At 41.5% G+C, this 18,141-nt stretch overlaps 2 protein-coding genes across 2 annotated transcripts in view; one reads left to right on the top strand and one right to left on the bottom strand.

The window, feature by feature from the left end:
* The window catches only part of LOC144586492 (uncharacterized), a 1,082,363-nt gene that overhangs the window by 937,753 nt on the left and 126,469 nt on the right, over positions 1-18,141 (top strand). The window lies entirely within an intron of this gene.
* TRAPPC3L (trafficking protein particle complex subunit 3L) lies at positions 262-16,625 on the bottom strand. The gene is made up of 5 exons (XM_020810839.3): positions 16,420-16,625; positions 11,358-11,455; positions 8,377-8,476; positions 5,078-5,263; positions 262-2,212 (listed from the first exon to the last, which is right to left on the bottom strand). The coding sequence occupies exons 1-5, from the start codon at positions 16,459-16,461 to the stop codon at positions 2,096-2,098; spliced, it is 543 nt and encodes a 180-aa protein (XP_020666498.2). The 5' UTR covers positions 16,462-16,625; the 3' UTR covers positions 262-2,095.

The raw sequence follows: 18,141 nt of genomic DNA, 5'->3' as shown, positions 1-18,141 counted from the left end.
TGGTCCTTCTCCTTGTCATCATTATGAGTTGAGTTTTATGGAACCAGTTACCTCAGGAGTTGGTGAGTGCTCCAACACTGGAGACATTTGAGAAAAACTTAGATAATCACCTGGCAGAGATGCTTTGATTGTATTCCTGCGCTGAGAAGGGGGTTGGACTTGATGGCCTCGTGGGCCCCTTCCAACTTCACTTTTCTATGATTTCTATGAAATTATTTGACAAATCACCGTCATGAATAAGGAGTACAGCAAAAGTCACTATTCAAAGCAAAATCCTTTTATTTAGCTCTCATTTAACAAAATGCACTGATCAGAAAACTGCCAAACAGATTTCACATTATATTGAAAATTGCTGAAATTTACTTAGAGGCTCAATTTAGATCTCACACTTCTGTTTGAGGATGAAGGATCTTCATATGATTTGTTCACTTCTTTCTCCTCCTGTGCATGGATTCCCTTCTCTCACTTGGTGGATTGTCTTTGTGGATTTACATACTTGATCATTTTGCCAGTGCTGGGCAAACTATGATTAGCAATGTTTCCAAAACAAGATGCCAAGCAATTGCCAAAGTTGTCCAATTCAGATGTTGCAAGAATGAAAACTGGGAAAGGAACAGACCACAGCACGTGAGAGGAGAAGAGGAGGGGATGGGAAAATAACAGAAGCTCCTGGCAGATTTCCAGCCCTGTCAAAACCAGCGTGGAAGGGACTGCAAGGAGAGCATCTGGACTGAGCTCATGTGCCAGGTTGGGTCTATCTCTAAGCACACTCAGTGGCTGAAATCCTGTTGCTTAGAGCTCATCAGCCTCTGTGGCTTTTCAGAAATCAAAACTTTTTAAACCTCTCATCCCAAAGGTCCCTACGTTCCCTTTGGCTCACTTTCCTGTCAGGGAAGTCACTGGAGACTGCAGTATAGGAAGAGGAGTCTTTAACTCCCCAAAACCACCTCTACAGGGATGGTTTTACTGATGCCAAGGGTCCAGTGGCCTCCTGGGATCTCAAGGATCTCTGTGTAGGGGTAGAACCAGAAGGTTTTAATTTCCAAAAAAAATCATCACAGCTGAGGATGTCATCAGGTTTATGTGGTATACGTTACACTACTGGATTTCTGTCAATGAATGCTTAAATGAAACATTTACCCAAAGTGACCTTTTCTCTGATTAAGTGGAAATATTAGCCTTTTTGGTGGTTTTTTTTTAAAAGAACTCTGCCTGTAAAAGAAAAGGAAGCCACAATCTAAAAATCTATATGCACTCAAGTGGACATACGTGTCTCTTCTGCTTTGAAAATTCCTGTTCATTTCCACATAATTTCATCTGTTCTCAGTTCAGTGTATGAGTTCTACTGCCTGGCAACCATGCTTCTCATAGCCTTTATACAACCTCTTGGTTGAACTGGGCTAGCCCTAATCTTAAACCAGAATGAGGCCATCATCCCAGATGGAAGGGATGGGGCTCCTGCCGCTCAGGAGAGCCACTGCTGCTCTGCGCTTTTTACAAAGTGCCTGTTTCTGAGGGGTTTTCAGAATCAGGCATTGTAGGCAAGTGTGCCAGAATAATCATTTGTGCTTTGACATGGAAGATGCTGCCGCCATCGGGTACAGTGTTTCCAGTATGATGGATCCCTAGTCCCAACTGTTGCAGAGTGTGTGTGTGTGTGTGTGTGTGTGTGTGTGTGTGTGTGTGTGTGTGTGTGTGTGTGTGTGTGTGTGTGCGCGCGCGTGCTTTTCTTCCCACCTCAGACCTCGGGAAAGCCTGAGCTTCCCCTGTGGTGGAAGCAAAGGAAACAGAGATCCGTCTCATAACTGAAACATGCAGGGATATTGTTGAGGAGCAGGGATGCCTGTAAACACCCGGGTCTCGGCTCTTGCTGATCCGCTGGGAAGCATCGTTTATAATGATGGTTCGTAGACACAGATTTGCTCCCCATAACAAACCTTTATGGCATGCAGAGCCTGATCCCAAAAGCGACCCACCCACAGTCTATCCTTTGTGGATTGGCCTTTTCTTGATTGAGGAGATTCTCTTTCCAAGAAGGTACAAGGGGTCAAAAGATTAACTATCCATAGGCAGTGGCTTCACCTGCTGGTTTCCTTTATTTCTTTTTGTGCTTCTTGGCTTCAGTCTTCTTTAAGAACATGATTCCAATCTCTGTCACATCGTCCCCTTGCAAAATGTCTTGAAGGAAAATGACTTCAGCAGCTAGATGTACCTGAAAAAGAATAAGTTCAGCTATTTGAGTGAATTCCTTCTTGGACGCACATCTTAGTGTAGTGGAGGGATTTGAGTGTGTCAGTGAAGCTGAGAGCAATGCCCTCAAGCGGCCAGACTCCATTACTAGCGTAGACCCCTTGCAGGGGTCACCCATAGTGGAATAGTCACCGCAGAGGCCCCCTCTCCAAGGGTAATAGCAGCATAAGCAGAAGAGAATGGATAGTTCCAGTCGTGATGTCGGCGGCGGCTACTGGGCAGCAACAGGAGCTGAAGGTGACACTGGCAGAAGAGGTAGTGGCAGTGACACTCAATTTTATTAGCACTGCGCAGAAGGTGGCAATGGCAAAAACACCACAGATTGGAAACAACAAAGATAACAAGAAAGTGATACAATAAAATATTGTTTGTGTATTTAAACATTTAATTAGATCAATTTAATTCAGGGAAGATAAGACAATATACGACTACCAGATAGGGTGGCTCTATTTCTCCTCCCGTATCAATATGGTTTTTCTGCTTTTGTTTGGTTGGTTGCTTAAAATATTTTTATCCCACCGTTTTCCTTAAAAGGAACCCAAAGTGGCTTTTGCAGACAGTATGAGCTGCTGAAGAACATGCGACAGGGGGTGCTGTTGCAGACATGTTCTGCCTGGGGCCTCCCACCATGGTAACAGCATGCTGAGTTGGGGTAGGTTTTTTAGCTCTGATCCAGCAGGGCTCTTAGGTTCTTAAGCTGAAGAAGGTCAGTCCCAATGGGCAATTTTGCTAGTTTCACCATGGGGCATGGATATGCCCCCCCACACACAAGAAAAAGGAATATGGTGTTTCCCCAGGAAGGAAGAAGGAAATTTATGCTTCCAAAAAAGGAAAGCAAAGTGAGAGACGGGAGGTGTTGCCATTTATTTTTGTTAGCTTTTAATCTCTTTTACTAATGTTTTATCTAACATGTTTAATATGATGATATTCTTTTAAAATATCCAAATAACTTATTGTTTCTAGCTTTCAGTACCATTTCTTTTAATGACATAAACTGCTTTGGGTCCTTTTTAAGGAGAAAGGTGGGGTAAATATAACACTAACACTCATTTGTAGGTTCACCTCTAGGTTTCTTTATTTAGACTTTGTCACATTGAGTCAAGGTCCCATGTTTCCAGCCCTAGTTACAGCTAGAATCAGAAAAAAATGTGATTTGTTTTGATTTGTGATTCATCAAGGTTGACAAATCTCTCTGTCTCTCTGTCTCTGTCTCTCTGTCTCTCTCTCTCTCACACACACAATTAATTTATGATTTCTTTTTCTGACCTATCGATTTGTCAATTCATTTTTGTCTTTAAAACCCTATAAAACGCCCCCCCACGCACCTAGAGACGCCAAAATTGCAGAGATGCTTCCCGTGACTCTCCTCCACAAGCTCTCCAAGTTTGCTGAAGATTAGTTTTTCGACACCCAAGTTATATACCCACAAAGTGGATTCCCCCAGGGAACTTTTTAGTGATTTTTAGCGATAACCTTAACAGCTGACTTGGAGAAGCCAATCTCCACCAAGCTTGTAGGGTCTGTAGAGGAGAGGTAGGGGAAGCTTCTCTGTCATTTTGGTATCTCTAGGTGCCTTGGGGGAACTTTCCTGGGCGGTGCTATTTGTGGGTGTATAACTTGGACATCTGGGAGTCAAAGGGAAGCTTCTCTGCAGTTTTGGTTTTTCTAGGTGTCTGGGGGCCATTTTATAGCTCAACAAATCAAAAATCGCTAAAAATTTATTGATCCATATTAATTGGTGGGCAGCAATATGGACAAATATGAATAGACTAATTAGTGATTTCTCAAGAATTTTGCAATTAATTTTTTTAATTCGTGCTCATATCTAGTTACAATCCAGCCCAATGCTTGTGGTGTTTCAGGGCTATCAAAAAACATGGCAGAGGGCTCAAAACCATAAAGGTCATCCCATTTCTCATGCCCTTCATGACGGGTAATGTCTGGCCATGCCTGATGTCTACACTTCACCATGTGCCCATATTCTATGAAATGTTGCAGTTTTTACTTTGAGAAATTCTTTAGAGATGTTTGCCTCTTATACAATAAAATTGCCTGTCTAGTCTGTATTTTAAGGAGAATGATGTTCACAAAGAACACACCAACCACACACCAACAAGTCTTTCTTGAAAAGACAAGCCACTACAGTGGTGCCTCGCTTAACGATTTTAATTGGTTCCAAAAAAAAATCCCTATGTGAAAACATTGTTAAGCGAAACACCATTTCCCATAGAGATGCATTGAAAACCGGATAATCCGTTCCAATTGGAACGGATTACCATCCTTAAGCGAAAATCCCCATAGGAAAAAACGTTAAGCGAAACCCATTGAAATGCATTGAAGCCTATTTCAATGGGGGGAAATAAATTCACAAAAAATCCAAAAAGACTCAGAACAAAGCCAAATTAAGTTAACGAAGGTTTTATTAGGTGCACTAATGATTCCAAGCATTTTAAACATTTTTTAAACATTTTAGAATATTTTAAAAATAGCAAAAACGGGGCTGTAAAAAAAAAGTTAAGTGAAACAAGGGGACCTAAAACTGTCATCGTTAAGTGAAGCATGGTCCCAAAATCGTTAAGCGAAAATCGCCCATAGGGAAAATCGTTAAGTGAAGCACAAGATCACTCCGAAAAAGCCATCGTTAAGTGAATTTTTCGTTGTACGAAGCAATCGTTAAGCGAGGCACCACTGTATATGCCCTGCAGCTAAGAGGCTTGACAGAGTCTGATGCCCACCATATTGTACAGTGCATATGGTTGATTGTGCATGTCAGAGAAAGCAGGGGAGTAGGAAGAAGTAGAGGAAGAGTCAGAATACAGTTCCTTACCATCTCCAGAGCCCCTCTAATGGCACCACATAGGAGATTGCAATAGCAAAGTGAAGATCGCCCTGCTGGTAGCTCTTCCACGAAATCCACTAAGGGATTCTTGTCCAGAATGAGGGAGAACTCATTTCCCCCTCGGTTACTGCAGGTCACAGTTGGGGTAACATTCAGATACATCTTAAAAGCAACCTAGAAATGGAGTTGGGAGGGGGAAGCATGTTGTATCATCACCAGTAGAAACAGAAGATTACACTAAATACACAACACTGCAACTAAATCTGGAATTTGAAAGAGGTCCTTGTGTGTGTTAGGGATATTGATGACCACCTAGGAGCACTTTCCCAGTATTGCTTCATTGAAACAGGCACAGGTGTGGCTTTCACAGAACACAGTGACCAAGGCAAACCCTATATTCAGCAGAATGAGGTGGTTGCTTCAGCTAGGAAACAATGCTGCAGACAGAGAGACAGTGATAGCTTCTTGGCTCGTCCTGCTGTCCTTCTCCAACCTAAGTTACAAAAACCAACCTCTCTCTGACCTACAGCCACCAGACTGCTTCCCTCAGATGCAATGTTGTGACAACTGAGCAGAGCAAAAATTCAGTCGCCAGTTTGGTCAAACTTGCAATATGGGATGGGTTCTGAAAGAGTTCAATTGTGTTCACTTTCGTTTCAGAAATTAAAATATCTTGGTCTGACAGTGATTTGAAAAATGCACATTCAGCTACAATATAATTTCCTTGAGGGTCATGGTCCCTCATGAAAAATACACTTTTGTTTATTTCACTGCAGGCAGTGCCCCCACAACCCTTATGCCCCTCTAATTCTTACAAAACTGGACTGGAGAGAGCCAGTGTGGTTAAGATGGATAGCATGGCAGACTAGGATTCAGAAAATAAAGGTAAAGGTTCCCTTGACATCTTTAGTCCAGTCATGTCCGACTCTAGGGGGCTTTGCTCATCCTGTTTTTCAAGCCGTAGAGCCAGCATTTGTCCGTAGACAGTTTCGTTGTCACATGGCCAGCATGACTATGGAACACGGTTTAACCTTCCCACCGAGGTGGTACCTACAGTATTTATTAACTCTCATTTGCATGCTTTCGAACTGCTAGGTTGGCAAGGAGCTGGGACAAAGCAACGGGAGCTCACTCTGTCTCATGGATTCGATCTTACAACTGCTGGTCTTCTGACCCTGCAGCACAGGCTTCTGCGGTTTAGCTCACAGCGCGACCATGTCAGAAGACCTGGGTTCAAATATCAGCTCTATCATGGAAATTCAGTAACAATGACAAACTTCATCTCATGTGCTTTGGAACTCCTGTTAGGGTCAGAATAAATAAGAAACAACTGGATGGCGCGTAACAACAAATGTATAGTGGAAAGGAGGAGAATGTTATTTTCCCCAGTTACTTTACGTGTGGTGAAACAGAAGTTTGCACAGACCTCTCTCACCATATATGATGTAGTACTGTACATGCTTTTGCTGTCATGAAATCAGTGTTTATGCAAGGATAGTATCACTTGAGATTAGGCCTGTGCTTTTTAAAAAGATGAAATTGCTTTAGATTATTCTTTATTGCCCGTATGCTTTGCTGTGAACCACTCAGAGTGCTTCGTATTATGGGGCAGTATATTAGTTGAAATAACAAAATATGGATTTTTCAAACTGCAGTAGCTAAAATGTTTAAAAAACTGGGGTGGTTGGGGGCCAAAAACATGGCAAAAGTACTCCCATGTCCTTGAAAGGGCATCTATCTATCTATCTATCTATCTATCTATCTATCTATCTATCTATCTATCTATCTATCTATCTATCTATCTATCTATCTATCTATCTATCTATCTATCTGTCTATCTATCTATCTATCTATCTATCTATCTATCTATCTATCTATCTATCTATCTGTCTGTCTGTCTGTCTGTCTACATTATGTTACAAAAATGGGGGTGGGGAGAGGAGGGCTATATGTGGAGCCTCCTAGGCAACACACTGTCCATTTCAGCTTTTTAATATAACAACCTCCATAGACACTCTTAACATGATAAATCCCAGTGGTTTCTAAGCCACTTTAGACTGGGAAAGACCTTCATCATCAGTTATACAGAGTCACAGAAGATTAGCAATGTCATTATCCAAATATTGTAGGATTTAACTACTTTACTCCTGCCATATGGCAAATACATTCTATGCAAATATTTGAACAAAGCTGTTTGGATTATTCCTTGTGTGTTGTTTTTTCCCTAAAGTCCTTGCTGCGGGATTCTTTTAATCATCTGGTATTAATATCACAGGCTAACAAAGATGTTATTTGTTTCATATGGGATCATGTTTTGTCTGTTGTATTTGGTTTTATTTTGTTTCTGGAGGCCTTGGATTCAAATGAAACAGCTGCCGTGCAGTGAGCAGTGGGTATCTCTTTCAAAATTCATGGGTTCACCAATTTCTAAGGGACTGGAAAAAATGTGAAAGTGCATGCATGTATCAACATTGAAAAGATCACCGGGGGGGGGGGGAATATCCAGCTTTCATCTTTACACACTTAAAGCTTTCACTCAGCAATAAAAGACTTCTTGTTCTTAGGGATTTTCTGAACCAAACAAAAAAAGACAAAGCAAAAAAAAAACCTGAGACACAGAACCTAGTGTTTGTGTTTTGATCCCTCTCTCCAGAACGAATGCTTGGTAAGGGTGATGGGCTCTTAGCCTGCTCAGTACTAGCAACCCTTTATTACCTGCCACCAATCAGCAGCTGCCCATTGGCAGAGGGAGGAGCTTGGATTCTTCCCCTATTCCACTAGTATGTAGCTATTTTAATCCTAAAGACAGTAACCTGCAGTCTTGGAAAACCACTAGGAAAAAGAAATATGGCTGGAGATAGATACCAGGGTGAGGCAACAGCAGCTGGTCCTCACTGCACGGGTAGAAAGCCCAGCACAGGTGGGGACAACTAGGAGCAAAACTGAGTATTCTAACAGAGCAGGGGGCAGGCAAGCCACCATTCAGACATACGTTCAGAAGAAGGACACATAGGTGGGGCCCTGACCTCTTTGCTTCTGATAAGGGGGCAGGCAAGAGTTGGGGTGGCCTAAGCGTATTTGCTATTAGTTGTGCCATCCAAAGGAATTGCAATCAATTTAGTTGAGCCACCTGACTGGCCCTTCTGACCTCACCTAGATTTCAGAATTGTTTGAAATCCATTACCGTCAACGCCAAATAAACATGTGTCTGGAATGTACACACGTAGGCTTAAGAGAACAGGACTGGATGTCGGCCTGGCAGGAGCAGTGTCTGCATCTTCTCATACCTGTGCAATGACATCCACAGTTTCAGAATAACTCCGGCACTTCTTTACCGCAGAGTGAGCCAAAAAGTCTTCAACCAACCTGATGCCGATGTTGTATCCCCTGGCAGAAAGACGTAACAGATGTCAGCTGCAGCTATTCATATTTTCCACGCTAACCCTTTACTTCTCTGCTTTTCATTGAAAGATCCAAGGCAGAACAAATGTTTATTGATTTTGTGGGCTAAGGAAGAAAAAAGGTGTATTGCAATGCCCAGTTCCTAAATACTGTAATTTGCAGTATATTTTGAGATAACCACATGACTCGCCCCAGTCATTTTGATGCCTGTGGAACAATCCCACAACACTTAGAATCATGGAATAATTGAGTTGGAAATGGCCCATAAAACCACTGAATATAATCCCCTGCTCAATACAGAAATCCAGGATCCTTCGCAAACCCTACTTCATGTGATAAGCTTTTGAAATAAAGTGTCATATAACGGCCACTTGCACTGGATTGTGGGCAATTTCAAAGTGGACATGGACTCTCCCTGAATAGATCCACAATCAAATGAAATATATAAGTAATTTAAATGTAATTAAAATATTTAAAACGTAACACTTTTTGAGGGGCATGGAAAGCCTCAGAGATGTCACTGGCTTTCAAACCATGCTAAAATTGACCTTATGCCCCCTACACTTTTCAAAAAAAAATTAACATTCTTTTTTGGGAGTTGGTAGGTTGGGAAGCCCAAAGAATGTCGGGGGAGGCACAAAATATCCCATGGAATCACCAGGCCAAATGTTGCCTACCTTTACCTAAGTATACTCTCTCTCTCTCTCTCTCTCTCTCTCTCTCACACACACACACACACACACACACACACACACACACACACAGATATATATATATATATATAGATATATATATATATATATATATATATTATATATATATATATATATATATATATATATATATATAGAGAGAGAGAGAGAGAGAGAGAGAGAGAGAGAGAGAATTAATGAAACAACATAACACATTTGACAGACTGGATGGTTTTGAATGGATCTCGGAAACAGTTCCATTAGCTATGCTCTCTCTTAATATATTTTGGTCATTCCAGTCAAGCCCACACCGGGCTTGACTGGAAAAAGCAGTTCCAGATAATGGAAAAGCATTAAGCAACAGAGATCAGATCACACATGGTGAAGCCGAAATAGAGTAGCTAGCATAATAATGTAATTCAAGGCTTTCCTGAAAATTACATTTCAAAGCAATATTTGTGCAATCCCTCAAGTCCTTAAAAGTTTGTTCCTTCATAGTAATGTTAAAACAAATTTCAACATGAGAAGCACTAGAAAAAAAATAATGTTCAGATACGTACATCTTTAAAATGTACCCCCACAACACTCACAAAGAAAAATAACTATGAATGTTTTTCAATTTGAGTAGCTTAAGAATTATGCCTCTTTCTACACAGTGACCGAAAATGTTTTTAAAAAATAGCAGGCCACTAGGGATGTACACAGCAAAAAATTTCATTTTGGGTTCTTTTGCAAGAGTGCTTCATTCATTTTCATGTCTAACCCACCTCTTTTGGGTTACTTCATTTAATTTTCCCTGTTCATTCTCTTTCATAAACTCTCCCCAAAGGCCTAAAAAATCCTTTAAAACTATTCCCCCTAAAACAGGGGGGAAACAAGCAACAGAGAATCAATCTAAAAGCCCTAAAGAACTTTTAAAAATTACTCCTCCCCCAAAAGCAGAAGAGGTTAAGAAACAGACAATCAATTTACTCCCAAAACACGCAACAGTACGAGAGAGAAAAATCATCAAAAACACATGCCTCCAACTAAACATACTCCTTTAACAGAATAATTACACAATAATCAAGAGAATAACATTTTTTAAAAAATAATCAGTCTAACAGGGAAACATATATGGGGGGGGGAAATAGTGAAGTAAAAACGCACGCTCAGTCCCCATCCCAAAAAAACAAGACAAGCAAGCAAGGAAAGACAACCAAAGCTCCCTCAAACCAATAAAACTTGAATTTGGGGAGATTTCTCTCTTATCTACCATTGATCTCTTCTGAGACCAGCAGCAGACGGACAGGCATATGCAGCACAATACAAAATGGAAACCTCCAGGGGTGGGGACTCGTGAGTTGTGACTCGTTAATTTAAGTCTCACTGGTGACTTGACTTGGACTCAACCTGGGTATTTTGGGGGGAAGACTCGGACTTGACTTGTGACTCGGACCCATTTTTCTGAGTCATGTTTTCAAGTCCCTCTTAGGTAAGGGCCTCCCTACCTGCTCCTTCTCCTGCCGCCATCCTCAGAGGCAGCAGGCCTGGCTTCCCTTCCAGGCGCCAGCTGTTGCTTCCACCCCTGCGCCTGCTGCCCAGCTGATAGGCCAGCACATGTACAGAAGAAGGGGCTGGCTTCCAGGAAGGAACACAAAATGTTCAATGAAAGAAATCCTTTATGTTCTAAGGTGTGGGGTGCTTTTGTTTGGGCGGGGGAATTGATAACAGAACATGAAAATGAATAAAGAGCCTCTTTCATTGTTTTTTCATTCATATATACATGAATGCCCCATCTCTACTAAGCACACAAGGTAAATTGTTACAGTCACTTCTGCTAAGGTAGTACAATCAGTTTCAACCTGCTTTAAGAATACTGTAAGTGTACTCAGAATGGGAATGGTCTCAATAATTGTTAGAAAGCTTCAGCTGGGGAGGAACACAGTGACCCTCCCTGTGGCTACTATTCAACATGCTTATTACTTTACTGGAGCAATTCAAAGTGGATCCAAGATGCATGTGAAATCAGAAGCCGCAACAATGTTCAACAGGACTTACTCTGAAGCACAGGAAGTGGGGTGCTTCATGAAAGAGCTTCTTTCAAAATAACTAGTTTAGCTCCATGAATTTTCAATTGATTGATGGCTGGTCATCAGCTCTAGATGCAAATATACTTGCAACTTCCTACTTACATGGTATCCAAACATTTGTTCACGTCTTCATCATTTTTGTAGTCCTTGCACAACTGGGCCACCAAGGCACCGTAGGTGAGGACAAAAAGTTCTCGGCTCTGCCAGTAGTAGGAAACAACAGGTGAAGGACATAGCTTAGAAACATACCCAATCAGAAGCAAACCTTGAAAAAGTTATCCCAGAAACCTTTGACCAGCATGGCCTTCTGACTGTGGTTTTCTGGGAACTGCAGTGCTAAGGATAATAACAATTACTACTACTATTTAAAATTTTTCCATCTTCTGCTTCAGAAGAAAAAGCTTTCTCTATCTCACCTCCCCCCCAGGTCTCAGACAGAAATCTGTTGAAAAGGCAACAAACTCAGAATATTGTACATAAATTACACATACTTGTTCTTTTTGTTCAGTAACAATATCACATTGGCCAAGCCCAGCATTAACTGCCCAAATACCCCAGTACTCCAGGAAAAATATATATATTGAAAAGGAAAGGTAAAGGTTCCCCTTGACATTTAGTCCAGTTGTGTCCGACTCTAGAGTGCGATGCTCCTCCCCGTCTCTAAGCCGTAGAGCCAGCGTTTGTCCATAGACAGGTTCCATGGTCACATGGCCAGCATGACTAGACATGGAACGTCGTTACCTTCCAACCAAGGTGGTATCTATTTATCTACTCACATTTTTACATGCTTTTGAATTGCTAGGTTAGCAGGAGCTGGGACAAGCAATGGGAGCTCACTCTGTCACATGGATTCAATCTTACGACTGCTGGTCTTCTGACCTTGCAGCACAGAGGCTTCTGCAGTTTAACCCGCAGCGCCACCACATCCCATATTGAAAAGGTAGATGCAGTATATTCTGCATACCATGTGATGTGCTAATGCAGAGGATGAAATGGTGGCCAGATGCCAATCCTACAACATGAAAAAGAAATAAAAGTGGAAAGAAAGACAGTATGGTCATACATCTCTTTATTTCACTCTGCTAGAAGGATGTAGGGGAAGAAGCCAAATGTGATGGAATGAAATGCAAAAGCAGTTTCATAATGGAAAGAAAATAATTCATACAACCTTTAGTTGAGTCAGCAGTCACTGGAGAGGCGATTTTTATAATGAGTATATACAGAGTTTCTTTTGAAAATTCATTGTCACCCTGCCTTTCTCTCCTTTCTCCAACCGAGTGAATAACCACGTTCAAAACTCAGCCAGCTTTAAAAGAGGCAGGTCAAAATGGCTTCTTCTTCCTATGGTGTGTGTCACAGTCCTAAAGGGTGTCTCAGAGTATTAAAAATAATCCAAAAGCCTTCGCGAATACAAATCCAGAAGTTCCCACTCACCCATAACAAAACCATTGCTAAAACTAAGATCAGTGGCATGTGAACTGCCCCTCTGCATCTAGCCTATGTTAAGATCCTTGGGGCTCACTTCCAAGTTAAGATTCAAGCCTGAAAACCTGTTTTTAAAAAGAATTTATTGTTTCATTCTTTGACATTTACAAACTAAGTCATTACTATTATTTTGGGCAATTTGCTTTGACCATTGCTTTGCCCCTTTTCACCACAAGCCCAGAAGGTAATGGATTATGGGAAACACCATTATTTGTGACTTGTTACCTCCACCCTTGGAGAACCAGTCAAACATCCTGCATGTGGGCCAGTGATGGGTATGGGAGTTGCATGGAATCTTGTGTATGATAGACAAGGTAAAGGTAAAGGTTCCCCTTGACAATTTTTGTCCAGTCGTGTTCGACTCTAGGGGACAGTGCTCATCCCTGTTTCCAAGCCATGGAGCCAGCGTTTTGTCCGAAGACAATCTTCCGTGGTCACATGGCCAGTGCGACTTAGACACGGAACGCTGTTACCTTCCCACCAAGGTGGTCCCTATTTATCTACTTGTATTTGCATGCTTTCGAACCGCTAGGTTGGCAGGAGCTGGGACAAGCAACGGGAGCTCACTCCGTTGCGTGGATTCGATCTTACAACTGCTGGTCTTCTGACCCTGCAGCACAGGCTTCTGCGGTTTAGCCCTCAGCGCCACCACGTCCCCTGTATGATAGACAAGCATGGTTCAAACTTTCCATCTTAGAAGATCCTTTCCCATGCTTGTTGGCCTTTCCAGGGACATCTTAAGAGAGGATGCTAGGTCCTGCTATAGACATCTGTTGCTGCAAATCTAGGCACATGACTCGGTGTGCAACAGAAATTGCCCATGCCAACTTCATAATTTTGTCGATGCTGACTCTTAACCTGCAGCAATTTGCTATCAAGATTTAAACCTATCATGTTATAACAGTGTAAAAATGCAATGGGATTTGAGCTGTCTTTCACATCCATCTCTATAATGCTTTATGTTGTCATGTCCCTGTACAGTTACCTTCTTAAACATATTAGCTTAGGATATACTGTGGTCTTGCTTTATAAGCCCTGTTTGATGTCATGCAAGAACTGCTCAACCTGAAATAGGCCAAAATCCTGTTGTGCAGTTACAGTGATGGAAAGGAAATGTAACTTACAACAGCAAATTTCTGCTAATTTTGGCAAGCTGCCACTTGGATTCCTAGTCAAACCAAACCAACTAAGAATCCAAACAAGAATGTATTAATTAATGGCAATTTTCCATTGCAGATTATTCCATTTCCTTTCTGTTACTATAATTAATCAGTTTCAACCATTAATTTTGGTCATTAATCACATACTTGCTTTTGGAGATGATATTGCAGTGAGAGTTCATATATACTATTAGTTTATTTGTCTCATTTAGCTTCAGTGTTAGAAAAAGAAATAGATCCAAGTGAACAGATGTTAATTTCTGGAATAATACTTGCAGAATAGACATAAAATATGCTGCCATCTAGTGGCAATGAAGGGAAATTTTGAATTCTTGATCAGAATTTGGAAAATGAGAAGTGACTTGAGAGAAGCCATAGTAACAGCTGGCTATGCTGATTGGGGAATCCTGATAGCTGCAATCCCCCAAAAATGAACATTTCCAAGTAATTTCAAAAAGTAACTTTTAACAGTAGGATAACAACATTGTCCAGTGAGCAATAAGTAGTGAATCAGAAGCATCTGAGGACCATGCAAAGAGGAGTCAGCAGAAAGAATAAATATCATATATAAGCAAAAAAAATAATAATCCAAAAAAAGGTTGTTGTGGGTTTTTCGGGCTCTTTGGCCATGTTCTGAAGGTTGTTCTTCCTAACGTTTCGCCAGTCTCTGTGGCCGGCATCTTCAGAGGACATGCATAATGAATTGCTCTATCTTTGGGAAAGCATGAGTGCTGTCCTCTGAAGATGCCAGCCACAGAGACTGGCGAAACGTTAGGAAGAACAACCTTCAGAACATGGCCAAAGAGCCCGAAAAACCCACAACAACCATTAGATCCCGGCCGTGAAAGCTTTCGTGAATATATATATTAAAAAGACTTCCAGTAATTTAATTCAAAAAATGCCTAGCTTAAGACATGTTCATGAAGCTGGATCTGTGGTTCTGAGCAGTGAATGTAAACCTTTTCTCGGTTCACTGGATGTCCTTGGATAAGCACCCATTCTTAGGCAAGTCTGACTCACAGGGCTATTATGAGAAGAAAACAAAAGTACTCAATATCCTTTCACTGTCAGTTCACAAACATCCCCCCAGGGGTTCAGTGAAATTTTACAACTTCCTACTTTGCTTTTCCCTTCTCATATCTTCAATTTTTTTAATGTTTCATTGAATTATTACCCGCTTGAGAGACAGAGAGAGAGAGAGAGAGAGAGAGAGCGTTGAAAAACTGGGAGTAATATGATATGTTACAAGGACTTCTGAAACAAGAAGTTAGAAATCTTTACTGCCTTAGATGAAGAATAGATACGGCTGACAGAAGGACAGATGGACAGACAGATCCTATATGATAGTGATAAGATGTGCAAAGTCTTCAGACAAGTGTGTAAGTACAGACCAAACCAGGGTTCTTTGTGCAGCCTGTGTGTAGCCCTTTGCAGAACTTTGTGCAGGTCCCTTGCATTTAATTTAGCATTGGGGGGGGGGTTAAAAATGGAAAATAAGGAAGACATACCAAGCGAGGAAAAGGAATTGAAAGCAATGCACCATAGCAGGAAGACTGAGACACATTAACCACGGAGATATTAGAAGGAGTCTTTGAATGAGCTTAACAGGTGGTAGCATCCACGCTCTACATTCTTTTAAGCTACATTATGAACTAAGGGACTTTGGTTGCCTAGACTTTGCCTTCTTCCTTTCTTTTAAAAGAAAAGCCACATTATGATGGCTTCAGTGTTACGTTCATATGTGCAGATGCATGCCTGCCTCCTTGTAGTTAAATCAGAATAGCATCTTAGGGTGTTAGGGTCTTTCTGTCCACTGTTTTTCTCTTTCTTGTTGGTTACTACCAAAATTCATCATAACTGTCCTTTGCTTCTCTTTTTCTTGCTCTCTCTGGGCTGGAGGTGGTTAAATAATTCTGCCAAAAATAATTCCGATGGTGCTGTGTAATCCCACCCCCGACCCAAGTCATAGCGGCTCGTGTTTGCCCATTTGGAGGAGCGGAGTTTTTCACAGAGCTGTGGAAACACAGAAATACCAGCCTGGATGTGGACCACTATCTGGTCGGAGCATCTCCAAAGGGCACAAAGCAGGTCAGGCCTTGATCTATGTGCCTTTATTCAAGCACTGGCTGTGTTGCTGGTCAGGGCCCATGCCCATTGATAGGTGAAGGAAAGGGAGAAAGGAAATACTTCCTCTCCCACTTTCCTGAAGGAATGCTGTGCAAGCACCACCACCACCACCACCACATGTCAAATCATTGCCAAACCCATTTAATGGCGGTGGCTCTGTTGGTTTTCTAAAGATTTGATAGTGTGAGAAACCCTCAGAGCATCACTCGCACTCAAACCAGAAATCCTCGCAGGTCGGCCAAGCCAACACTTGCAAACTACAATCTGTATAGTTAAAATGTTCACACTAAGATACACTCAGCATGCATATCCAATACAGCAGCACATTAATTTTAAAATGCCCAAAGGTAGTTTTGAGTCTAGTAGCATTTACATATTCAAATAAGCCTTACTATTTTGGGGTTCTCTGGTCTTCTATTTGGCGGCTGTGACATTTTTCTTCAGCAGGGGGCTGTATATGATCCCGTTTATATTCTTTCTTCCTTGGGTAGCATTTTCCCTTCCCTGTACTGCCTTTCTTCCTTTTTATCTAGGCAAAACCGTTCCTTTCAGACTGCAAATGAACTCTGGGTGTGTTACAGTTTCTGCTTTTGCTGATGCTCCTCCTAGTCTCTGTTTTAAACCTTTTAGGAGAAACACATTTGGCAAGACGTCAAGCCTGCTTTGGAAAACAACCTGACTCAGAGTAGCAAGACATCTATTTAACACAGAGACTGTAAATCATGTATATAATGGCTGATCTCATTCCACAAAGCAGGATAGCAAAACCAGAAATGTCGAATTATGCTGGAAGTATATACATTTGATAGCTGACTGGATAGTTCAGTGAGTTAAGTATCCAGCTACAGAGCCAGAGAAGAGCCAGCCTGTGTAAGCCTCAGGCAAGCTGCACAGCCCCAGGCACCCCCAGAAAGAAGGAAGGAGCAAGCCACTTTTGAGTACTCTCTATTTTAAAAACCCTAGACAGGGTTGCCATAAGTCAGAATTGACCAGACAGCACACAATTATTATATACATTTGATTATATGGCATGGCTGTCTTTAATATACTCATCTGAGAGGCAAACTTGAATCTGCTCAAAAATAATATTTCCTTATGTAAATTCTTTTTAAAAATTAGGGTATGGTTATCCTGAGTCGAATGGAAACATACCCAGAGCAACCCTATGATTTTGTACTCTGAAGTGAATCCTTTCCCCATAAAGAAACAAAAGTATACACTCAGACCTGTCTGTAAAGGATTGTAGACTAAGATTATATTTTATCCTAAGGGAACAGGCTTCCAGCCTGCCTTAGGATGCAACAGACCTAGGCCATCTTTGAGCTTCTAGAGAAGAGACAAAGACAGTATGCAACTCTTTAGATCCTAAATAGAATACCTCTTTTGATAATGTCTTGTAATCTCCCTTTGAACCCACAAGGGAGCCCATTGTTGATGTATCCAAAAGGTAGAGTCCCATGTATGTACGAGGGAGCCCAGGGTTGAATCCCAATACACAGCTACACTCCTTTGCATACATGGGACCCTACCTTTCGGTTACATCAACACTGGGCTCCCTTGGGGGTTGATGCTTTCTTAAAGTACCTGAATGGCTTGGATCAAAGAACTGGAGGAAAACCTCCTTCCTTGTCAAGCTGACTGAGCGTTAAGATTAGAGGGGGCTCTTCTGGGTGCTCCTTCTGCAAGAACACTTCTCGTCCACAAAAGGGGAGAACTTTCTTTGTGGTGGCACCCTGCCTTCGGAGTTCCTTCTGGCAGAAAAGCAGACCTGCTGCTGACCTTGTACTGTACTGGCATCGTGGGGTGTTGTGCTATCTCACTGAGACTACCAGTGTATTGTGTAGTAGTATACAACCGTCCCTAAATCAAAGGAATGTTTGTTTTTGCACATACGTCTGTTTGATTTAACACCCACAGCCCAAAAACACAGGAATAATCTTGGTCACCAACATGCTTTTAGTATTTTGTTATTAACGATTATTATTAACGAATATTATTAAAGACTTGTTAATAATGTGTTATTAACGACTATTATTAAAGAAAAGAGGATAAAACATTAAGACAAATGATTGAATGAACTAAACAATAAGGGAAACATGTCCCATGGAAGGGAC

This window comes from Pogona vitticeps, chromosome 1 (assembly GCF_051106095.1).
Source record: "Pogona vitticeps strain Pit_001003342236 chromosome 1, PviZW2.1, whole genome shotgun sequence".
Lineage (NCBI taxonomy): Eukaryota > Metazoa > Chordata > Lepidosauria > Squamata > Agamidae > Pogona > Pogona vitticeps.
The sequence above is the reverse complement of the archived record's forward strand: the minus strand, read 5'-3'. Positions and strand labels throughout refer to the sequence as shown.